Below are 24,952 nucleotides of genomic sequence, written 5' to 3'. Positions count from 1 at the left end.
CACAAAATCTTAATAAACACCTAATCAGCAAATAATCTCAAAGATGTTCTTTCCCTTTCATTAGTTTATTTTATAAAAGCATTTAAGTTGGTTTTATAATAGAAACAGTTCATGTTTATAGTAAAATATTTTCTTGACCTGCGAAAATCTCATGATTACAATATACATCAGAAAGCTATATATATATATATATATATATATATATATATATATTCTGCAGTGTTCTATAAAACATAATGGTAGCCTGCCATTACTTAGAAACATTTCCAATTACTGATTAACTTGTTCAATAGCTTAGTAACATTTAAGGATTTGAGGACTCTAAATCATCTTGAAATGTTAGGGGGGATGTCACAGTACAGTAATTAACTTCTAGGAGAATCAGGTTATACAAACTCACACAATCACAGTTCAAAAAGGGTAAACTACAATAAAACTGCAATGTCGTCACAAAAATATTTGTCAGTGCATCATACAAGACCATCGCGCTATTTTACACTAATAACTCTACTAACCTATTATCATTCCAACTAGGACTTTGCTTGCTAATTGTCACAATACCTTTTTGGCATTTCAGTCGAAGCAATCTGCCCGATCTATCTGGTAAAGGGTACGGTCAGGAAATTAGTGTATACATATGAAATCACAACGCACATAAAAAACATGGCGCTAACTTGGTAGTCTGTATCAAGAAGACCGCTTGAAAACTAAAATGAGTACTGCTGAGCTCTCCCTGTCCACGCGTTCTGTTGGGACGGGGGACGGGCTATGAAGTTTGAGTTGTTCACAAGGCACTTCTGATTTTCATAGTCGGTGATCAGTTTGCCCCAAAGAGGATGGACCCTCAGCAGGTTCTTGTTACCTGCACAGTGTGAGAGACAAGGCAGAATTTTGATAAGCACATTTACAATAGGAATTCAAGTACATGTACTTAAGAATTACATTGTACTTGCAACTTTTTAACACTCTAAATGTTTTTATCTGAATGAATTTTTGGATGCTTGAGCTCCCAAAAACAATAAGTAGCCAACAACCTAAATAAGCCATGCACCTTTCTAACCATTTGTATGATGGTAAAACTACAAGTAGTCATCAAGGCAAACCATCATCCTTTTTCCAAGATGTTTATTCCGATAGACTTGAATTGAAATGTAAGTACGTGTTGTTGTTTTACCCACCAATAATACAAAGTCCTCTCTTGGCTCTGGTGATGGCGACGTTGACCTGGTTCTGGTCCGTGATGAAACCCAGGTACTTCCGGAGCCAGCTGGGGGAAGGGTTGTGTTCAATCTCGTACGACGGCAGAGACCTTACCGTGGAAAATATGACGTAATCCCACTCGCTTCCTATGAAAATGCAATGTAACATTCCAATATCAAATCTCCCTGAAATATTCACAGTTGTTGCTAATTTGTTCTTTTTTAATTATTATTGAGGATTTGTTGCTAATTCTGTCATTGGGGGGTCTTCAGAGGATGTCATTCATAGAATTACGTCAGTGCGGCAGGAACTTCTCCATTGCAAAAAGGAGGGGGGGGGACAAAATGGGTGATTGTTCACTCCTGCTACTTGTACATATATCTCCCCATTTCCTTTCGGAGTATTTCTGGAACTATGCTCAATACCTTACCTTGACTAGCGACCACTGAGTTGACTCCAACCCTCTCCAGTCGCTCGTCGTTCCGTTTGGTCCTTTCTGCTGACAGCTTCTTGTTGAGAAGTGCACACTGTGCGCGGTACTGGGACAACAGGATGACGTTTTCAGGCTGGATTTTGTGTTCTCTCACCAGAGAGATCGCCATCTTCACCTGTTAGAAAAGACACACAAATGGAGCCTTATGATAAAGGAGAGATTAAATATAGCTACTCCTATATGGGTTTGGCATCCGCGACGATCTACTGTCATATCAAAATAGCATTACGTTCAAATTCTCAAACTTTATTGCACAATCAACCTTGCAGTCCTTCAGGACTGATCTGCATTGATTTCACAGCAATACAATTATAAACAATGTGATTAATTAAATCATAAATAGCACTAAAACGAAATACTATCACTATTATTCAAGATTTGTCAAACATGTCGAAAATGTTGTTTACAAGACACAAGTGTAAAGAAACGTCAATTTTCACATTGTACTTGAAAGCACCTAACCAGCACTTGTACAGAGCACGAAAGTGATAAGATATAATGTAACATTGCGTTAGGATTTCCTTACCGCTATGTCAGCTTCCATCTCGTTGCTCCGTGACATCTGGTTGCCCTCCGCCGTTGCCACCGTCTGGACCTCTTCCCTCCCGACCACGTGGCAGAAGGCCGTAGGTCTGCCCGCTCCTCCCGGCCACAGCCCGTCCAGGGTAGGGTGCCGGGGCCTCGCCGTGACGGACTGGTGAGTACGGAGTTTGTTCTCGTAGAACTCTCGGGACGGAAAACTGCAAATGGCTTCGTGCTGTTAAAACAAAGTACATAATGTTTATCACTCAGTTTACCAGTAATTGTATACATTTGATTTGATTTGTATACAGTTATCTCTATCAGTGTACGTACAGTATACAGGTTTTACCAGTGGTCAAACTCTAGGTATATTGTAAGAGGTAAACATATTAAGATACAAACGCTATGTCAAGAATAAATCGTTATCGCAGATATTAGAAATGAAATTGATGCCGCATCAGGTCGTTGCGTTCAAAAGGCTCCAATAACTGTAGCAGTACTAAAAAGCATGCCTTTACCATGCGGTACTGTGTCGTCAGCATGGTCGCCATCCATGAATACCGCTGGAACAGTGACGTGTCCAACCCGAGCTGTTGTGACGACTTCTCCAGAACGATGGGTCTCAGCTGCTGGTGGTCACCGATCAGAATCACCTGCTTCGGGTTGTGGAATGTCGCGGACCTGCACCGAACGGCAAAGAAGTAAGTTACCCTAACCCTAACCATAGGTAACAACATTTCGTCAAAACAGGGCAAACTTAGGCTTATTCAAAAGGTCTATCGGCTAGAATTTGACAGCTGCAAACCGTTTTAAGGTCACTATCTTGTGTCGTTGGAGAGTTATCACCGTTTAAATTCATCATAAGACAATTACAATTGTCAGAAAGTAGAAATGTTTTGCAAAGGAAGGACCACTAACTCATTTCGTTCCACTGGAGCCCCGACGATGGGGACGAAGCTCTCCGGTTCTGTGCACATGCCGCACTCGTCCACGATGCACTGCTCGATGTTGGTCGCCATGCCCATCTTGGGGCTGGCCGCAGCAGTGCAGGTGCACAGGATCACGTGCTTCTGTCTCAGCTCATGAACCTGCAGGATCAACATCACCAGAATGAAAACAAGGCCGGGAATAATAAAAGAACATCATTCCGGAGGAGGAGATTCAGAAAACATGACATGACACCGACCTTGGCATGCATAATTCGGACTTTGTAGTCAGTGATGTCTTTTTCTGTCACGGTGTAGTTTGGATCTCTGAAGCGAGTCTCAAATTCCCTGATGGCCTCGGCGTGAGGATTGCCGGGTTTGCGGATGAGGTGATGCAACGACACGTCGTCGTGTTCGTTCGTGATCTTCGACTCTTTCTCGCTGAAACACAATCAAGAGTAACGTTCGTTCAGCAAAACAACAATAAACATCAACAAAGATGGTACACAGATAAATTCAGCAACATCCATCTTGCTGACATTTTGATGTTCATTTTAATTCATGACGAGTTCAAACCACTTCTACTATATATTTTATTGCATCCTCATGTATGAGTTCTTAATCGCTGGATATCTAGTATACATGTATATAGCACACATGTGGACCAAACTATCAACGATGATTACCTACCTTCTGCACTTATTCGGGTGTACCGGCTCATTCGGGATGGGGAACTCTTCTCTCTCTATCATCTCGCTGTACATGCGAACGATCTTCAGATCTCCGCTTATCCTTTTCATGTATCCTGGATAAAAAGGAGATCATGTTTATCAGTCAATGCATTGCTCTATCATCATCATCATGCCTCCGGATTAATCCGATGAGTTACGAGGGTGGATCAAAAAGTTCTCGGCCTCACCTAGAAAACGTCGTGGCAGAAAACATTTTCTTACACTATGTTTCAACATATTCCCCTCTAACTGCAATGCACTTGGTCCAGTGATGTTCCAGGTTTGTCTTCCCCTTGTGGAAGAAGGTTGAATCTGGAGCCCCCAGATAGGGCTCACCCGCACTGATGACGTCATCATTACCATAAAAACGTTGACCACGTACGTGGAACTTCAGTTTAGGAAATAGGTAGAAGTCCGAGGGTGGTAGGTCAGGTGAATTGGAAGGGTGGGGTTAGACTTCAAAGCCAAATTCGTTTGCTGCTGCCACTGGCCCCTGTGCTGTGGGGACAGGTGCATTGTCAGCACGCCAGCTCGGTGCTTTCCTCTCCTTTTCTCTTTGATCATTGTCCTCAACTGTTGCTATTCTGTTAAATAGTACTCCCCATTGATGCTTTAACCCCTTCGCAGGTAGTCAATCATGATTACTCCCTTGCTGTCCCAGAAAACAGAGACAAAACCCCTGTCAACGGATGAAACTTGATAAAACTTCTTGGGGGGCCGGGAAACATTCTTCATTCATTGTTTGTTCTGTTGTTTTGATTTGGGGTGAAAGTGGTGAATCCATGCCTCATCTTGGGTGAAAAATGTTTTGAGGTAATTGCTTGGATTGGACTGAATTCGTTCCTTGAAATGTCCAGCTTGTTTAACTTCTGATGTTCAGAAAACATTCTAGGCACCCACCTTACAGACAGGTTGCTCATCCCCAGGATGTCTAACAAAACATTGTGAACAGAGTCACAACACAGGCTAAAGACTCTGCTACATGTTGGACAGTCTCACATCTGTCATTTACTATCATGTGATGGATGGCCTCAACTGGATTGTCCGTGGTGCTGATTTGTGGCACCCTGACATATGTTCATCTTTGGTGCTCACCTTGCAGCGCTTGTAGCTAGCAACCCACTTCTTTATAGTTGAATAAGAAGGAGAGTCATCACCAAGTGTCCTGACCATGTGTTCATAGATTTACTTACGAGACATCCCTTTTTATCGATATACATGATCACAGCACACGCTTCTGTTGCGGCCATTTTGTGATTTTACCCTCACCCGCCCCATTTTTACGGGGCGTCACGTGCTAATTAATGAATATAAAAATTTGAATTTTTGTGTGCAGTGATGTAAGACATCATAGTTTACAGTTATACTAAAGAATAGGAGTTTGACTTTTATTTTCTAGGTGAGGCCGAGAACTTTTTGATCCACCCTCGTACGTTTGATAAAGTCACTCCAATGCTCACCAGTCACCACGTCCACTGCCTTGTTGGAAGGTCCACAGTACAGGACCTGGGGAGGGTACATCCCTTCTGCCGACACTGACTGGATCAGTTTGTTCATCTGGGCCAGGTAGTACGCGATATGGACTCCTGTTACGGTCTTCCCAGTGCCTAACGATGGATGAAATAAACATAAACGTACGGCATCGGTAAACATTAATCAGAAAGCAATTCATTGTATCATTGTGATGTGTGTACTGTGTGCATCATAACAAAATGGTGGGTTTGTTACATAGTAAATATGCGAATTCTTTGCAGCATTATTTGCGTATCACAATTGCTCCTGTAAAATCACAACTGATGTCCACACAGTACAAGTACTACCTACCTGATTAGTATACTAGACCTACCTGGTGGTCCCTGGATGAGAGTGAACGGTTTTCTGATAGCCCGTTTCACGGCTTCCCCCTGGCCTTGGTTCAGCGGAAAGAAGGCTGGCAGCGTCTCGATGGTAACTTCACTCGCCAAAGGATTGTCTGTGCCATAAAACAATCAAGTAGTACACCACCTATCCTTTAGATGCAGATGTTTTGAATTGTCCGACAATATCAGCAGATAGGTTTAAGGACATACATCCATGTATAAGGCATACGAGATCTAGTGAAAAACACCCATTTTAATACAGAGAGCAACATTCAACTGACCTTTAGCAGTAATAGGTTTCCCCGTGGCGATTTGCTGGACTAGATCTGAAGAGCCGCTCAGCCATCTTACTGCGTTCTCCATACGCCTGGGAAGGACATCAAGTTGGTTAGTAACGTTAGGTATAATATGTTACAATCAAACATTTACAAAAAAACGAATCTACACATTCTCAGGTTCACATGCTGGTCAAGTCGAAACCTACTATTGTATAGTGTAGTGTTTCTCACCTGTCAGGTAGAGTCTTGGTGATGATCTCTATGGTTGCTGGAATAGTCGAGCCGTGGTGCAGGAGAGCGTCAGGGAACGCCATGAGGTGCTGGTGAAGTCTGATAGGGACTGTGACGTCGTCACGTTTGCTGGCCTTCACCCCGGGCATCACCAGGCAGTGGCCCACCCAACAGACGAGCGGCGGGGATTTCTCTTCAGTCTTGTCCGTCGCGATGTCGAAGCGACCGTCACGAGTCATGGCAGCCCTCACACCGGTATAACGCACACAGATGTAGTCCAGGTACTTCCCGGTCTCATTAACTGCCTTGAGATTGCTCTGGTTCTCCTGGTTGAAATAGATACAGCGGTCCTTGCAGAACTTCTGTGAGAGAGTGATTTGACCAAAGTACTCCACACTCCCTGTTGTTTGTTGTTGTTTTTCCCAGCTGATGTAAACACCATGGACGACGACTGACTCGTTGTTTTCCACGGCACAGTGAGCGGCTTCCACCGCCATGATGGGTAACCAGCGTTCCTGGTACGCTCGGACTGAGCCGTATCTCGGTATGTTGGCCACAGACCGCGTGGCGGGCACGGCGAACCGTGTCACTGCGTCCCGCCTGTGGTCCAGACACACGTCCATCTTCGGCGTCAGGTTGAAGAGCTGGATGGACGGTGATAGAAGACCCTTCCGTATGTCTCCCGTCAGCTGCACCTTGACCACCTGTCCTGGCTTGTACGTCATCTGGAAGGTACAGAAGTGATCGGCGAACAGGCCTTCCCTCGCTTCCGATGACACTTCTTCAAACACCCGTACGCTTGGTCCAAACGTCAGCTGCATGCCAACTACCTCCTCTATGTAGGTTACGACATCACTTATGGAGCTCATATTTCCCGCCTGTACATGTTGGACAAGCCTTTGCCAATACTGACCAGGTATCCTTATCACATACTTCTCACTGTCGAGCTGCAGGGGCCTTTTACGGTCTGAAGGCCAGGGCAGTTGGGTCTTGTCTGGTGCGGTGTCGTAGATTCGCTGTTTCCAGCGTACCTCAACTGATTCCCCCTCTTCCTCAGGACTTGGTAGAGATGCTGGTTTCAGTAGGCTGAACTCCACACGCCGCTGACGCGACTCTGTGTGACGTACAGACGGCATGAGGAGCTGTATCTCCTGTTCATTAACACTGTCAATAACAGGGTACATGACTTCCGGTTTCGACATCCAATCATACGCCAACTTCAAGACCAACGTCTCCCGTTCGTAGGTCTTTGCGTTGTTCTCCATATTGTTGTAGTGACTGCAGATTTCTGTGATTTCGTCCGAGGTGTATGTCGACGGTCGTTTTGCGATCAAAGCCACGAGAAGACGATGGACTACGACGTCGATGTACCTGCGAATAGGTGACGTGAAGTAGGTGTACGCTGATTGGTTCAAAGAGTAGTGACCGTTGTCTTCGGGCTCGTGATTGGCTGAACACTTAAACACGGCTCTGTCCTGAATGCCGCGCAACTGCAGCAATGCTCGAGCCAGGGTTGGGTGATTCTCATCCGTGCACACCAGCTGCTGTATCGTGTCCAGGTCTCCACTCAAAGCAGCAAATCTGATCTCATCCCAGATATCTTTACGTAACGGGATGTCGCCGGGCGGTGCATCTGTATTCTTATCATCTGGCAATGTCTTGGACAGCTCGACGGAATGGCCGGAGAGGCCAGCATGATGTCTTCTCCAGTTCTCAAGTTTCTCCTGCTTCGGCGGCTGCTGTTTACGAAGAGGTGTGGTCTGTGGAAACGTCTGTAGTAAGACCCGCGCCACCGTGGTGTTGGCTAGGATCATCATTTCTTCCACCATTGTGTGAGCTCTTACAGCTCTGTCTTTGTCCTCGTCTGGCTGGTGGTACAGGTGCGCTGGACCCAATCTCTTCTGCCGCCGGGCCGCTGCGATTGTGTGCAGTATGCGGACACTGCCTTGCACCTCCTGCGGTACGGACAAGGAGCCCCACCCGGCTATGATATCCTCTGCTTGTGCATAGCTCAGCTTCGCCCGAGAATGGATAACACACCTCTCTATCTTCAGTTCGTCAACAGTATCCCCGTCACGGTTAAAGGTCACAAACAGTGACAGGGCCAGTCGATCTCTGTTGGGTAGCAGACTGCACACCCCTTCACTCAGCCCTTTGGGGATCATGTGGACAGGGTCTTTCCCAGTGTGTGGATAGAGAGTAGTGGATCTCTCCTTAGCCTCCTTGTCTAAATCACTTCCAGCTGGGAGGAAATAGCTGACGTCAGCGATGTGTATCCCGACAGTGTAGGTTCCATCCAGATTATCCTCCACACTGAGGGCGTCGTCCAAATCCTTGGCTTCTGGTGGGTCTACAGTGAACACGGTGTGTGTTCTGGTCAAGTCCTTTCTCTGATTTCTCTCCTTCGGCGGGATCTGCCAATCTACGAAGTACCGTTTGTTGACGTCCTCCTCGACTTTCCCCCTGTATTTGCTGGGCACGTTGAATTTGTGGTTGAGTATTTCCATGCTTGTTTCCAGTGTGCTATCTGGGGTGATGACATCCGTCACTACACCCAGGGGGTAGACGTACCTCGGCGTCCACTTCAGGAATCTAACGACAAACAACTTCTTGTAAGGATTCCTGGGGTCGATGTCTTCATACTTCTTGAACTTGATTGAAGCGTCCGACATGTAGCTGTACACACGTACATTATTTTGTCGTCTGTTCTCTTTGCCGTAGTAGGTCATTAGTTTTGGTGCGTCAGTGTTTATTGGGACCATTACGTTAGGGTTATTGCTGTCAATAACACAGACGAACTTCCTCAGGTGCAAGGAGACTGCTGATTTGAGGACCCCCACGACTCTGCCTTTCTTTGTGTCTGATTTAGTCATGAATACTTCCGACTCTTGGTCATCAGCGTTCTCGAGAATTTCCACCACCACCTCGTCATTTGTCCAGCCCAACCCTCGGTTCTTTCTGCTGTTAATCTCTATGTCGTCTTCGTCTGTACCGATGATTTCACCGTACGCTGTGTAAGTTCCCTTCACGATCAGCCTGCATCTTCTGTAGCGGTCTGGTTCAGTTTGGAGAAGGTTTTCCAGTTCGTCTGGTGAGTAGTTGGTATAGAAGCATTGGTTGTCGCTCTCCTCTTGGACTTCAAGTTGTGTGGGGTCATACGGCTCATCCTCACCGGAGTCGTACTCCCTATCGGCATTGTCTGCTCCCAGGCGGGGTCTCTGCAGTCTTGACGGGGCTGGGCGTCTCACACTTGCCCGTTGTCCTGGGCCGTAGTGCAGATAGACTTGCGATGGGTCCCTTTGGCTAGGCACCACGGTCACCTTGTCGGGGTCGAACATCTGGGCTTTGAAACGCCTTGCTTCTTCTTCGTTCTCGTCTTCTAGACTTTCAAGAATGAGCTGTCTGATGATTTCGTCTGGCTCATCTACTTTCGTGGGTGGCTTGGCAAGAGATCCTGATGTAGAGCCAGGTGGTGAGGCCCCCTGATTCTGTATCCCGGAAGCTGTAGGACCTCTTGGAGTGAAAGGCTGTGCCTCTGGGTTGAGAGTCGTGCTCTCAGTTGTTTCGTAGATTTGGCTCATGGTGAGTGTCTGGGGGAACAGGCTCTTGTTCTTCTCACATTCGGAGATGAACTTTTGCCAGACTCTTTGGCAAGCTCCACGTGAACAGAGCGCGTGTGGGTCTCCTACCACGGCGACAAGGGACTGCGCTCTGGTCATGGCGGTGTTCAGGAGCTTACTGTCTGACAGGAAGCCGTAGCTGTTCTTGTCGTTCTTCGGGTCACACGTTGCTCTGGTCCTGACCGTGCTGATGAAGACTGCCCTGAACTGTTTACCTGAATAAAAGTTTTGTTATCACGTCATAAGAAACAGAACGTTAAGTTATCACAAAGTCGTTGTCACATGTGCACAGAACATACATTGTGTTCCCCCTAGCTAACGAATCTTGCTGCATTCTTTTGGCGCGCGAGGGTCATAGGAACACATTAGGGTCATTTTAGGTACCCAAGCAGCATAGCACATAGCATTAACACAATGATACAATAGGTCTAGCACTTAAGTGAAGGAGAACCTACCTTGGATATTGGTTACCATTTCCACAGTAACGCCACCCAAACGTTTACGACGCAGCTCTTTTCTGATTAGCTGTGTCTGTGAAAAGAGAGTTAAAGTATGAGGTTTCAAACTTGAACGTTTACCATCAGTGCAGAAATAGAACCATTCCTAAACCCGTGACTAATATTGCTGTAATAACTGACCTGATTGTGGTATGGTGTGATGACTCCGATGTCTCCCAGCTTCAGTTCACCCCACTCCTCCGGCCAGTCTTTCACCAGCTGCTCTACTCTTTCTGAGATCTCCAACACCTTTGGTTAAACAGAAAGAACAAGTTAATTAAGAAGCTGCTCATATCTAATAAAACTATCGTTGTAGTCAGTCACCAATTGCAGAATGCAGATATTGGAAAGTTTGAATTGTTATCTAGAGCACCCTTCACCTCAGCCATGTTGAAGTACGATGTGCTGTAGTCTCCCGTCTTGTCGTCTCCCTCGGCGCTGAAGAAGGTGAGCGGGTACCACCGCGGATGGCGAGGCTGGCCCACGCTCTTCAGCCCTCCGTAGAAACTTTCCGACAGGAACCGGAGAATCTCCTCGCAGCAGCGGTAGTTGTCCTTCAGCATGACCAGGAAGGGGTTTTCCGCTTTCTCTGTCGGACCTTTCGTGAGCCTGATGTACCTGTTTATTTGCGAGAACATCACATCAATCAGAACATAAATTCATGCATTATCTTAAGCAAACTTCTGTTTATAAATTTCTACGTCGTCAAGGAATTTTAAGCATTCGATCGATGAGGATAATCTTACCTTTGCACCATCCGCTCCAGCAAGGACTTGTCAAACGATAAGTCGCACGCTTCTGTGGAGTATACTTTCGGGCTCATCTGTTTGTGGTCCCCGGAGAGGACGATACGCGTGGTGGAATCGGCGAGGCAGAGCGGGAGGAGAGTTTCACACTCCATGGCCTGAGCTGCCTCGTCCAGCAGGATGTGAGTGAAGTGTCCCGGCCTGAGGCCCATCCGGATCAGGTACATGGAGGTGGTGAGGGTGACGATGACGATACGGTGGTTCATGATGTCTTCCATCTCGGGCATGGCGAACGACTTCTTGTCGGGGTCCAGTTTGCAGTACTGCATGACGGTGTCGTCTACGGTCTCCAGGCGGCGCTCTTTGAAGTACACACGTAACGGGGTCGCTCCGGGATGACCGGATGTGACGTATGGATGGATGTACTCTTTCAGGTACAAGTCAGCAGCGCTGTGGTAAAAAGTATATATTAGTGTATATAACGTTATTGCTTCCGCCATTTTCGTTATTTAGACTTCATTCGCCAGTATAATACAATATACATATGCAGAAGACTCATAGATACATTTAATTGTATGTGCTATATGTAAAACATTTGATATGGGAAAAAGATAACAAAACTTACCTATTGGAGTGTGTCGCGATGAGGACATTCGTGCCCGGCTGCTGGAGAATCTGAAGGGCGGCTGAAGCCATCGTCCTCGTCTTTCCTGTACCGAAAGGGCCGTACAGCACCACCGGTGGGTTAGTGTCCCCAGTCCCGCTCATGATGCGGGTAACAGCGGTCCTCTGTCTCACGTTAAGCTGCGCGTCCTGCACTTGACGTGTCGGCCGCGAGGCCTCCCCCACCCTCACCCAGGACCACGACATGTCCGCCTTGCTGGGGAAGATGGCGTGAAGCGCCGCCATGTTGTCCACAGCGAAGTGCATGTAGCAGAAATGTAAGCGGTTGAGTTGGAAACGGATTTCAAACTCCACTGTTGTTCCGGAGCTGAGGTTCAGGTCTTGGCAGCAGCGGCTGGACAGTTGGAGGTAAATCTCGTCTTTTCGCCGCCCTTCAAACCCCTTCAGTTGGACGATGGCGGCTTCATAGACCTAGAGGAAAAGTGAGAAGATTTCCATTAGTATATGTACAAAACAGCATCAGTTTATACTCTGAACCATTTTGTGGAAGACACTAAGTTTGCATCCGTATAATAGTTTCCTCAGCTTGATAGTTCATAGGATGTTGTTGGTGTTGTTTTCTTTAACTCTACCATGTACAGGTCGTACATAGTGGTGCAGTGTAATATATTATTACCAGCTACCGCCGCGCCGCGTGCCCGCAAAGCAAGTGTGTTACGCCAAAGGGTGGTTATACCGGCTATACAGATACAAATACAGTTTGATCTGACAGGGAGGAAAATTGCGTGCGCTCTAACCTTGTTAGTATCGCTTCCTTTCGGAGCCAGTAGAACGGTGTTGACGTTGGTGAGGATGAGTTTCCCGGCCGGTCCGTCCTCGCTGAGCTGGTCCTGTAGATGGAGCTTGGTGTACAGCGTTCCTCCCTCAGCGAACAGCAGAATACCGTCTGATATACGGTCGGACAGCTCCAGGGTTGTCTCTTTGCGGATACTGAAAAAAATGTCCATACATTAAGAACTTATATCACAAGCATTCTTGACATAGTCAATGTGATTATGAGAAGGGACGAAGCTTTCGTAAACTTTCAAGTACAGCAAGTACAGCGGGAAAGCTTTCATCTGTCTGTCTTACCTGGCAATTTCCCTGTTTCGTGTCAGTTCTTCCAGGTATAGAAGGTCGTGCATGCGCGTCTTGTAGACCGTCTCGTCCAGCTCTTTCTTACGCCGCGAGAGTCTTGCCAAAACTTCCCCTGGTTCCTCCGTCGGTTCTTTGTACTTCGCCAGCAGTGCCTGATCCGCTGGGTTGAGTTCTTTGGCAAACTTGACGATACTCCTGTTCCCACTGTGCCAGCGTTCGAAGTCCAGTGGAGCGGGAATGACTTTCGCGATGTCCGGACCTACACTACCCACGTACAACACCAAACGCCTCTTAACCACCGGTCGTTTTCCGAAGTCAAAAATGACCCATTGGGGGAAAACCCCGAACATCTGAGACGTGCCCCGGACTTCGACAATGTAGGTGTCGTCAGAGGGATGTAGAAATTGTTTTCCCTCCGCGACTTGGCAGTTCCCCTCTAATTCTGTTCCATGCAAACAGAAGTGCGTTCTGTGCTCATTGAAAAGCAACGCAACATGCTCTAGCGGCTCCTAAGGAAAACAGGAAAATAGTGATGCCTTGATCAGCGACACGCGTGCCATTTGAACTTGCACCAACAATATCGATGAAAAGGAATTTTTTGTCCTTAGCTTTGCTCAGAGATTAGAAAGGAAACGTTCAGAGAAAACGGTCCAACCTTGCCTCAAAAGACAAGTTTACGGGGTTTTCCACATCAGTGGTAGGTAACACCCGAGAGCTTCCAAGTCGAAGGACTGAAAGAGCGCTAAAGGACAGAGAGATAGAGAAAAGGGAAAGGAAAGAGAGAGAGAAAAAATCATTTCAGTGTCCAATTATAAGAAGGAAAAGCGAAAAGCGAAAATTCATAGAGACAAGAAAACAAAAGAATTTATGAATATAACAACAACAATCAGGACTTACCTTAGAAGTCACAGTGAAAGTCCACGTGCACGTTTCTCCCTTTGTTTCTAACAGAGCGCTCTCCTCCCGGGTACAGGAAATACTGACTCCCGTCAGCGAGTCTGCAATCTGGTGATGGATAGAAATAAAAATATAAGTCACGTCTTACCGAGTACAAAACAGCAGGAGGTGACCAGCCATAGGCATAGTACAGGGGCTCTAAATGTGCTTGGAGACAGCCCCGTTACTCACTATTGATGGTCCATCTGTGGTCTTCTCATACTCGTCCCAAAGTTTGTCCATGTAGGAGAACAGGTTCTGTTTCCGCGCCATTTCCATGTTGAGCCACCGGTGCTGACGTCTCTCCTTCCACTCGTCCAGTTCTTCTTGGCTGTGCGCTTCCGGACAGATGTTGTGTCTGTCTTCAACTCCATCGTACTGACAGGAGCCGGCTGCATGGCTACAGAGGGCAGTCAAGAATGACAACTGATGTAAGTTTTCAGTATATAGATAGGGGTTGAAAGCATTATTGAAGAAGACCGTAGCATGTCTGGGACAAAAGATTAAGAAAAAACCGTTCTGCTGCAGTACCAAGGTCATTCATTAGGAGGCTCACATTTGACCTTGGAATTCGTCGTTTCAAGGCCTACGTACATACCAAATATCGTCAAAATCCATAAGGCTTTCTTAAGTTATGCTATCTTAAGTTACGTTAAGTTATGCTGACCAGAAATATGCAGAAAAACACACACACACAGGCACGCATACAGACAGACAGACACACACGCACAGGCACACACACAGACAGACCAAAAACAATACCTCCATTTTTCATGAAGGTAAAAGCAAGATATAATTCAATACCGTCGGCATAGTCTGTACTCCTCGTCTCGTCCAATCCACGGCGGCCGGCGGTACTGCCAGTTGTCGCTGGCGTCTGACCTGAGCCGGGCCTGATGTCCATCGGAGGAACAGTGCTGGTCGAACGTCACCCTGCCGTTACAGGTCTTGTGACACAGGTTACAGTAGTACTGACTGATCCACGGTCGGAGGAGAGGGAAGCCTGACGTACGCGGAGAAGCTTGAGGGGACGGGGTGGAGGGGGATGACGGTCGGGCATGCTGTTGTTGTTGTGAGAGATTCACCAAGACTTCAAGGTCACGAACTGCAGTCAACACACAATGCAACCATATTTTTAGAATCTACTTCAATATCTTTACGGCAATATCTTTACGGTAGTTACCAGCTTTACAATGTGGTAAGGGTAGAAGGGTAAAGAAATGTACTCCATCATCAAAAGACATAACGTTACAGGACATAATGTTTGTTAAGAGCAGAGAATAAAAGAGGAAATAATACATGTATTATTGTACATCATTGATTAATCACATCGAAGAAACAATTTCAGTTTCTCACGTTTCTGTTCTTTCAGGAATGTCCATACTTTCCTCTCTTCTTCACTGTGAGCATATGTGCACTCCTGGCCAAGAAAACAACATTTGCCTGGTTGAATGTAGCGGCACATCTCAAAATTTGATATCCACTTTTCGGGAATCCTCCGTATCTCCTTTCTGGTGTCAATGCTCAGACACATTCTGTTTTCTTCGTTCCATGCGTGTTTGTTTCGTTCGCAAGTCTTGTCGTTGGTTGACGCTTTGCTGACAACACGACTCGACCCGGGAGACAGCCAACACTGCCGGCAGACGAACTGTAACCTGAACGGACAGTCCACGTGACGCCACTGAGCGGGAACGTTTCCCGTTGACCGGGAGGCGGTTGCCTCTGTTGAGCCGTTGACCAGCTGCCGTTGTGGCGTCCCGTACTTCCTCTCCAGCATCCAAACATCCATCTCGACTTGCCCGTGCGCCCGTCCGCACCGTCCGCCTCCGAACGTACACTTGTCCATGTACGCACAGAATAGCGGGATCTGGTTGGCCGTGAGCTGTGGCGAAGGCATTATCGGTGTAAACCTGGACTCCCCTTTACTCGTTTCTCTGGCGTGGACGAGAAGTTCGATGTCCTGTTGGCGTTGTCCCTCTGGGAAGTGTCGGTCACACAGCGAGGAGTCACTGATGACCTGAAATACAGCGCCACGCAATCATTACTCAATCGTAAATCAAACATATATGCAACTTTTCCTTCACAAATATCAAATGTAAGAAAAAATATTCAAGCGTAGCAATCATCACCATGTTGCTTGCTTACCGTAGGACTGCCTTGGAAGCACTCCTTGCATAGAAATCGGAAGATGCCGCCATGTTTTTGCCGCAGTCTTCGGATAGCATCCGCCTCAAACACGGGTGTTTTGCTGAGCTGAGACATCAGCTCATCACGGTTGAACTTTCCTTGTCGCTCTCTCGTCCAGAGGTCGATTTCTATGTCGTTGTGAGTGAATGTGCATCTGTAATAGAAACAACAGTCATCTGTAATTCTTTAAAATTCCTATGACCGAAGGATGATGACATAATGACACTTATATTTACGACTAGTATAGAGAGTTGAAAGTGACATGTTCAAAAGTTGTTGAAAGATTGGCCAGAAGCGCTAGTAAACTGAAATTTTGGTCGTACCTTGGCTCCCCAAGCATGCACGGCATTGACGACTGAAACTGCTGGCAAAGCTTGTACGTCCCGAAGAAAGCGTGCTGCGGACGCGGGCGGACTTTCTTAAACGCGCCGTCGGTGTTCTTCCTTCGCGCAAGGAGGACGTTTTCCCCGCAGTTGTGCTTCTTGTTTTGTACGTAAGAGTGCGCTTCTGCACCGTGCTTGTTCTCGTCCCTCGGATAGCAGACATCGCACGCTAACTTGTAGTCATAAACCCTTCTGCGTAGATCGCCGACGCTGCTTTCTTCATCAACGGACTCGGTTGTGGCAGAAGATTCGGTGTCTGAGCTGTTGCTAGCTGTTTCCTTGATTTCTAACCAGCGGTTAGGGTCTTTGGTTTTTAGCTGGCCAGTCACGATTTCACGGTTAAACTTATCCTCGCGGTCTCTTGTCCAGAGATCGCTTTCTATCTCGTTGTGAGCAAACGTGCATCTACAAAGAAAAAAAAACATGTTGCTTATGATAAAGCCTGCACATAACCGTCAGTCCTTCAGGGCAGCAACATTCAACATGATTTAACAGACTTATTTTACAGAGACTCTTCAGTCTTACATAGGCAAAGTTGTTTTAACCGCCGCAAAGGCGTACCTAGTCATATAAGAGATTTATAAGCCAAGGCTTATAGTTACCTGGGTTCTCCAATCTTGCACTTGCGAGACCCTTGGAACTGCTGACAAAGCTTGTATGTTCCTTGGAACAAAAAGCTGTGTTTCGGGACCGGACGAATCTTCACGAAAGACTCTTTGCTGTGCCTTTTCCTAGCGAGCAAAATGTTTCCTCTACACTTGTGACTGGTGCTTAGTTTGTAGGAATAAGCTCCCAGGCCATACAGACCGTCTTCCCGTACAAAGCACCCATCGCAAGCTAAGAGGAACTCGTAGTTGCCTGACTCTAAGGTGCTCACGGCCTGGGGAGACCCTGGGCTTTCCCTACTCAGTGCACTATTGGTGTTTTTACTGGCTGGAGCACAGGAAGCTAGACTAGTGCTGGGACCAATGTTGCCCAGACTAGAGCGAGAGCTGCTACTGGAGCTGTGGGTAGGACTGGGGCTGGAGGCTGGGGTACTTGTAGAGACGGCAGCGATCTGTAAAGGTTATATCATGGTAGATTGTAAGAGTTGTTTTCTTCGTGCTGCCAAAGCTAAGTCAACATGACACCGCCTTGTCAACATGACACCGCCTTTTATGAATATACGGAAAGCTTTATATTCTAAACGATGCTAAGGCAGATTTACAAAGCTCAAAGTACAGAGAGACCAGCAGATTCATTTGAAAGTGCATTTAGTCTGCCGATCCTAAATTCTCTAGGTTAAAGACTCAACGTTACCAGAAATTACCCACCGGTGCCTTTTGAACCTCTCCATCGATGCTACCGTCCTTGCTGTCCATTTCTTCTTCGTCTTCATGCTTTTTCTCTTCTTTTCGGTCTTCCCTCGTCCTTGTATCGCCATTGATGAAGACGTCATCTCTTCCTTCCCCGCCACCTCCAATTTTCATCTGCCCGTCAACTTCAGAAACCGCTGCTCGTGCTTTTGAAGCTTCTCGCTCAGAGGCTTTCTGTAAACAAGAGATTAGCTGGTAAATAGATAGCTGCTAAAGACCCAGAGTTTTTCGAAAATTTCAATGAGTCAATTTTCTTTTTGAGTTGGAGAGGAGTTTAATTTCCATTATGTAATTTACCAAGTCAGATGAACTTTCATGCTAACAGTCTTGCACCTAATTTACGGCTCACGGCTTTTCTAAGACAATGTGTCCTTTCTCATTTGCATTTTCACCTCCAAAACTATTATTGTATATACTATATTTTCAGGAACAGTTGTCAAAGTTCAATGTTTGGTCTTTGATATTTTTAGCTGTGTGACCAATGTTCATTGTAATTACTAGTACCTGTTTCCTCTTTTCCTCTTTGAGTGCCTCTTCTTTCTTCCTTGCCTCGTGTTCTCGAGCAATCTCCTCCATTTCCTGTAAGCATGGTGCTTATTACATCATAATATGAATATGACAATCTAGAGAATTATTTCACCCCCACCCCTCCCCCTCCATTGTTATGATGTAGACCTCTTCATGGCTGTAGAAACAAAAAGATAACACTGAATGTTTTTTTGCAACAGTAAAGCGAAAAATGTACGTACCTTCTCTCTTCTCTTCTGCTCTGCTTTCAGCTGCTTCTTAGATTTAGATTTAGGCTAAGGCGAAAGAAAAATAATTTTGTGTAAACAGTTATGCAATCTCGACCATAGCACAGCCACATATCAATCAATTACATTTATTTCTCTGTATTTTGGAGTACGGGTATGGTGCTCCATGACATGGCTATTTGTTTTAGACTACCCCTTACCTTAACAGCAGTTTGTGCTTTCTTCTTGTTGTCATTTTCTTCCGTCTGTTTATCCTTATCATCCGTTGAACTTGGCACCTGAAGATAACAGTTGCGACTTACGTGAAGAACTCTCTGACTCGCATCGTAACTTTCTACTGTATCCTAGATTATAAAGAACAACCATCGACATGGTACTCAATCAACATGTGTTAAACATTATCACAGGGGGTTATTTACAGTCATGACAGCTCAGCTCTAGCCAGCCGAATAGCGCAAAATCGTTTTCAAAATCGTACTAGTTCTGGATTATTTTATTTAAGTTGTACGTACTGTATCAACATAATTTCTCGTGTTTTTTTAGTAAGACCACCACACTACTACGTACGACCGCACTGATGATATTCATAGATACTCACGTGTGCATCATCATTTATGTCATCAGATATTTGGCCTCCTCCCACACTGTGTCGTGCAGAAGCTGACTGGCCTGGGCTGGTCTGGAGAAGGAGACGGCGGATCGCGGGTGGTAGCAGCGGCCGGATTTCTTCCATCAGTGCATGTATGGCAGAATCCTGAAACATCATTGACGTGACGTTGTCACTATTTTGTTGCATGTAATGCTAGGGCCACATTTCCAAGCCGGGGCCCGGCCGGACAGTTTGCGAGAACGAAACACACAAAACATTTATAGATAATCATAAGCATGATTTATGTATATTGTTGATATGCATTTTTTTCATTCATTAAAATAGCCCTCATATGGCTGTGCAACAAAGATTGACTTACCGAGGAAGCTATCTGTCTGCACTCTTCTGCAGTGTGCCATGCTTCTGAGTAAAGACCCCGTGCCTTCAGAGCGCGAGCCTTCCAGTACAGAGGCTTCTGGCGATTTTCAGACGGTAGCTCTGCCAGTCGTATGATTTTCAAAGCTGTTGGAGAGAGCAATAACTTAATTATAAACACGAAACGTTATTCTTCATAACTTTCAAGGTACGATATCTGCACAAGACACAATGTTGGTATTGTGAATACTACATGTATATATATATAGCGAAATACGACAGAGCGGGATCGAAGACTGACACCTATATGTGTAAGCACACTGCCCTTACATAGAATTCTAAGTAAAAAGCGTCTGTACCTTGGTCACAATCCTGTATGGCACCTTCATAGTCATCCTGCAATAGAGGACAGAAAGCGCGTTTGCGAACTCACATGGCTTTGTTACAGCGTCAACCAGAGGGAAAAAAGACAGACAAAAGAATTGGAACGAGAAACAACAATCACAGTCTCACAGGAAAAACGTCAACACTTAATCCTACTCCCACTGTGATTGCACACAACAACTACCTTGTGTACATATATAGGGGTGCATAGCGCATCTGACTAGTGGTCAGTAGAGGTGAAAAAAAAATGTATTTTTGGTCCTTCATTCTTACCAGCTTGAAGCGACATGCCGCTTTGTTGGTGTAGAGTTTCCGCACGAACTCTCTGTCGGCAGCGCTGTTGTGGAAGCCTTCTTCATGTAGGACCTGGCAGACCTCCAGACACTGTGTGTAGTAATCTACAGCCGTCTCGTAGTCTTCTTCTTCATAACAGTCGCCCCCTTCCTCCTTCACGTCCTTCCTGAGTTTATGCAGCCATTCCTGAGACGAAGACGAAGTATTACAGGGGTCTGTTGAACACTTTCTGTCCATCGTATGTTAGTAGCATTTCCATTTTTGTTCATCCAATCATGACCACAATCAATCAACCGATTGATCAATCAATCAATGTTCTTGATATATCACGCAAAGTCCTCCAAATAAAGCCTTCTTTGACAGAAGTCAATACCAAAAGAATACACATGAAACATTCACTGAATGCATATTTGCTTTGTAAATGTTTGACAAACAAACAAACAAACATGGGTGATAATGTCATCCTACCTTATACAGCTGCGGTGGTCCATTCCATGGTACTTCTGACCTGTAGGAGTGTCATAATGGTGAATACAAATGGTATAAATATAGAACATCTTTTGTACATGAAATCAAATTAACATGGAAATATGAAATATAGGTTCCATTCAATGAATAAAGAAACCCACCATATGTACTCCATACGATCTTGTATATCAAACCGCCTTCGTTGTCTCTCCCGTGAAAGACGTATTGGGCTGAAACTTCGGTGTGTATATGTGTGGCTGTACTCTCCACCGAAGGGCGTCAAAGATGAGAAGGCTCCGGCACCGAGAAAAGGAGGATCTTCCACCACAAGTTCCCACTCTCCAGTGAAGGGATTGGGGATCCAACGGTAGTCCATCTTTACTCAGTGGACGTTCGACATGGCTTCAGCACTGTATTTTGGGAAACAGAATGTGAGTTTACTATATTTGTATATTTCGGAACATAAAGACAGAACAAGTCAATCTGTATGTAGTAATTTATGAGACGAAATGTGCGGGAGAAACCGAAAACCTACAATAAGATTTTCAAGGGTTCCCCAATTCAATACACAACATTGTGGTTGTAAGATTTAACAAAAGTAAGAAAAGCTTATCATTCTAGCTATACTGACATTCTGTGCAGCACATGCCGATTCGGGATGTAAGCGTTTTGTTTACCAATCCCAATACTCGCTCCCTAAAAGTAATGGATCAGTATTGTAGCCTCGGTAAACCAATATTGTAGCCTCCTAAACACGACAGAGATTTTAAGTCTCATATCAAATGCTCCGGTCGTACACTTGTATCTGCATCTGCAATACATAGCGGCAAGTCACATGCCAAAAACAGGGCTGGAACTGAATGGACCATTCCGTTAACATTTTTCTCTCATAATGCAAACGAAGACAAATATCTCAAGTTGGTGGAACGAAAATTATCCATTGACTACTAGAAATCATCCGATTTATAATGTATATCAAAGCCTGTCAAAGCTGATTTAGAAAGGTAAAAATAATCACTGAACATTGAACTCTAGTATTATCGACATGTCTAAACGTTTGTTTTGTTTTGATCATGCTGATCAGGTCAAACGTACAAATTACCTAAAGAGTTAGAGGCAAGGTGGATCACCTGGAATGTCGCCCAGTCATCGGTACAGGACAGGCCTCATGACCAGTTGAGGAAACATATAGCCTTTTATACCACATGGGCGATGGAGAGGATAACTCACTCTGTGTCAGTAAGTACTATCATTACAGGTGGTCGTTACTAGAAATCAACCCTTGTAGTTCCTGGACGGTGACACATCGACGATGCTTACTTTTTAAGTCTATACGTTTACCTGCACTTGCATCGATCTATAGCCGTGACAATGTTCCTTCTATTGACATATCTACGTTACGCAAGCTAAGGCTTCATTGATCTAGTATTTCCGGGTGAGCCTAGCGGCCGGATGCACTAACCTTGACCTCTGCCAATCAAGTCTGGCGGGGAACCTGCAAGACGTTCAGAATCTGCATGTTTTTTTTACGGAAACGTTGATTTTTTTCCTATTTTTCATTCACGAGAGGAGGTTCAGTCACGATCGACTTAGTAAAAGAAATGTTACTAACGTTATATATACAACCCGGCCTACAATAGTGTAAAGTACATACCCAGGGATCGGACGTGCTTTCTATTCACAGAAAATATTACGTTACTGGCGAAGGATTATATATGAACGCTGAACAGGTACTCGTACATGTAACAAAAGGCTCATGCCTGGGTGAAAAACAGACATCATAGCAAAGTTGGTTCCTGATAGTATCAGGAGATCCAAAGGTTTCAGGTAACGTCTCAGGTTCCTGAAATGTGCGATCATTCACTAACCTTGACCTGTCTGGCTTATAGTGCTACCGGTACGTCACGATATCGGATTCCTGATAGCCCAGAACGCATCATTTATGTGGTAAAAATCCCATAATTTACCTTCTATACGATCAGTATACGTATTTCCCAATCGAGTCAATAGTCATGAATATCGTCTTTGTCACGTAAGTTCGCAGATGCTTAAACTCGGTAATGACTGACCTATTACGTCAATGGCAATTCATGACACAGTATAAACCTAGTACATGTGTTGTAGCTTCAACACCTGGTCGACTAGCCTAAACAAATCTAAAACAGGAATAGCATTCAAACTGTTGACGGGACCGTGACCAACAACAACGCCAAAGTCCCGCGTCAAAGTCTGTTGAGCCGTAACAGGGCTCTGAACAGGACATGAACTAATTTCTTGCATCATACTACTGCAAAGGAACTGTAACAATATGTATGACGTTTTTGAAAACAAAACAAAACATGTATGCCCAGCCGCTGTATAAGTCCCTTGCACGTTCATGTTTACAAGCGTGGCTGCTGGTTTGAGATCAAATGCGTACCTGGTTAATATGGTGTTGACTCCAACGGTCTTGTTGCAACCCGACTGTACATTTCACTTTTTTATACCGCACACACTATACTCTAAACTCACCTTGGAAAGTTAAATGTACATGTTGCGTGTACATATACATACCTTGTATCCGTTCTTGTTCGGAAGTGTGTAAGATTGCCATGCGCGATAATTTAATATGTAACCTGGCACTAGTTTCGGTGCGCCGTACCAATGTTTACCTTGTCTAGTTTCGCGTCCGGTAATTCTTCTCAACAATAGCCTGTCGACAAAAGAGCGCCCAGTCGGCCGCTAACTTGCAGTGCTATGTGGCCAGACCACAAACGTTTCGAGGAAAAATCGTGACATTTTTCTAGTTCCTATTGCGCACTACAACGCATCTGAGCAGGCTACATGTAGCGCTACCTGGTCGGCTTACATAAGTGTCTACCGTAGCACCTTTACTCCTTTACGAATATTGATATCTAGACAGACCATCTATAGCTCAATGTCACAGGTGTTGCAACATCCCAGCCTCTATGTGTGTAGTTTCACAGCCTCTCTTTGCCAAATAAAACCGTGACAGTCACATCAAGTATCCAGCACTTGATAGCTAGCGGACAGGCCACCCTCCGTTGTATTTTAACTTGTCAGTTAAGAATCGACTCTTAATTTCGTGGACGACAGCCTTCATCGTGCAAAACAAACATTGCAACACAGAGTTGAGTCAGTTGACACACCTCTGAAAATCAATACGCAACAGAACAATGTCACCCCTCTCGTCAGAAGTCATGCGTGGGAATTTATGCTTCATGTCTATGAGGCAAGACCTGCTAAATGTCGGTCATAAGTTGATCATGACCCGAGATAACGATTATATTGCCCGCGCCGCGGGAATGTAGCTAGGTACCCGGTAGAGTGGCACACTCAGACAGTTTGCAAGTGTCAAACATCGATCGCGAGTTGTGATAATGGTAATCTCAGGTTGTTGTAAGAAGGGGAAGAACATCTGGTAGAAATGGCGGTCAATTCACCCGGAAATGTTAGTCTGACTTTCTATGAGATACTAGTAGAATATCACAATATATTCCTCATTTTCCTAAAATACTTTTGATTCATATCAAGACCAAGCATTTCCAAACACCTAACAGTGAGAGATCAAATAGATACTGCTAATTAAGTAGTAATGAAATCTATCATTCTGACGTATATGAACCGTTCATTTCGGCGGCATGTTAGCATTTCGTCGACTTGCATATTGTTACCTACACGCCCTTGTGCTTAATTGGTATGTCTGAACAACTGCACCCATCGTACCTGTATTTGGTCGATTAGATCCTGCCAGTCTTCTGACAGCTGCACAACATTTTCCCGTCAAAACTCCGGCTGTTTACACCACTGTAGTGTACTTCCAAAGATGTTTCTTGGTTTCGTCCCACCTCACACCGACCTTTGTAAACATGTAGGCGCAACGCCATTGGGTAATGACATGCGCAGTGCGATATTGCTAAAGTTTCGGTGTGTCCTTTGACCAAGTTTTGACTCTACCTTTATTTACTCACTGGCAGGACCAATTCTAAGCAAGAGCCAACTGTAACCACCATGCAGAAGTTTTAAAGTAATGTTTGATCATTTGTAACCGTCCTGCTTTTTGTGCAAAGAAATATCAGCAAAATAGCCGTTTTCTTTGCGCTGTGAGTCATTATTGACATACTGCTTCTGGGATGGCTGACCGAAACTAGCGTTCAGTTTCACACAGCAATGAAACTACGATAGCCTGATTAAATCGCTTTACGGTTGCCGCTCGCCCAACATCCAGGGAGGATTATTGTATTGCCATTGTTTAGCTATAGATTGTCCAATGACCAGCTATAAATACTCTTTAAGTTTTATTGTTGTTTTCTTATCTTACCTTCCAATCAATTGCTCCTTTTTCATTTTTAACAGGGATTG

The 24,952-nt window shown here is 45.2% G+C and overlaps 1 protein-coding gene across 1 annotated transcript; it reads right to left on the bottom strand.

The window, feature by feature from the left end:
- Positions 1–202: 202 nt before the first annotated feature.
- Positions 203–24,459, bottom strand: LOC109484570 (helicase with zinc finger domain 2-like). The gene is made up of 37 exons (XM_019787896.1): positions 24,317–24,459; positions 20,752–21,000; positions 20,591–20,630; positions 20,102–20,308; positions 19,804–19,840; positions 19,449–19,591; positions 19,079–19,234; positions 18,681–18,758; positions 18,475–18,528; positions 18,230–18,304; positions 17,684–17,899; positions 16,973–17,427; positions 16,311–16,775; positions 15,946–16,141; positions 15,157–15,817; positions 14,605–14,905; positions 13,993–14,200; positions 13,762–13,869; positions 12,859–13,373; positions 12,525–12,717; positions 11,729–12,198; positions 11,104–11,553; positions 10,738–10,975; positions 10,499–10,606; positions 10,316–10,391; positions 6,241–10,075; positions 6,013–6,098; positions 5,719–5,844; positions 5,333–5,479; positions 3,832–3,946; positions 3,402–3,582; positions 3,134–3,303; positions 2,734–2,896; positions 2,220–2,450; positions 1,631–1,808; positions 1,179–1,346; positions 203–862 (listed from the first exon to the last, which is right to left on the bottom strand). The coding sequence occupies exons 2-37, from the start codon at positions 20,964–20,966 to the stop codon at positions 708–710; spliced, it is 11,220 nt and encodes a 3,739-aa protein (XP_019643455.1). The 5' UTR covers positions 20,967–21,000; positions 24,317–24,459; the 3' UTR covers positions 203–707.
- Positions 24,460–24,952: the final 493 nt, after the last annotated feature.

This window comes from Branchiostoma belcheri, unplaced genomic scaffold (genome assembly GCF_001625305.1).
Source record: "Branchiostoma belcheri isolate BF01 breed outbred unplaced genomic scaffold, Haploidv18h27 scaffold11, whole genome shotgun sequence".
Classification (NCBI taxonomy): domain Eukaryota; kingdom Metazoa; phylum Chordata; class Leptocardii; order Amphioxiformes; family Branchiostomatidae; genus Branchiostoma; species Branchiostoma belcheri.
This window is presented reverse-complemented; position numbering and strand designations above follow the sequence as displayed.

Bases quoted from the DNA above. Each gene is read 5' to 3' on its own strand.
- LOC109484570 (XM_019787896.1), bottom strand. From the start codon at position 20,966: ATGGACTACCGTTGGATCCCCAATCCCTTCACTGGAGAGTGGGAACTT. The intron at 3,304-3,401 runs GTCGGTGTCATG...TTGATCCTGCAG, and splicing joins TCCGAATTATGCATGCCAAG to GTTCATGAGCTGAGACAGAA. The intron at 2,451-2,733 runs GTAAAGGCATGC...TTGTTTTAACAG, and splicing joins TGACGACACAGTACCGCATG to CACGAAGCCATTTGCAGTTT.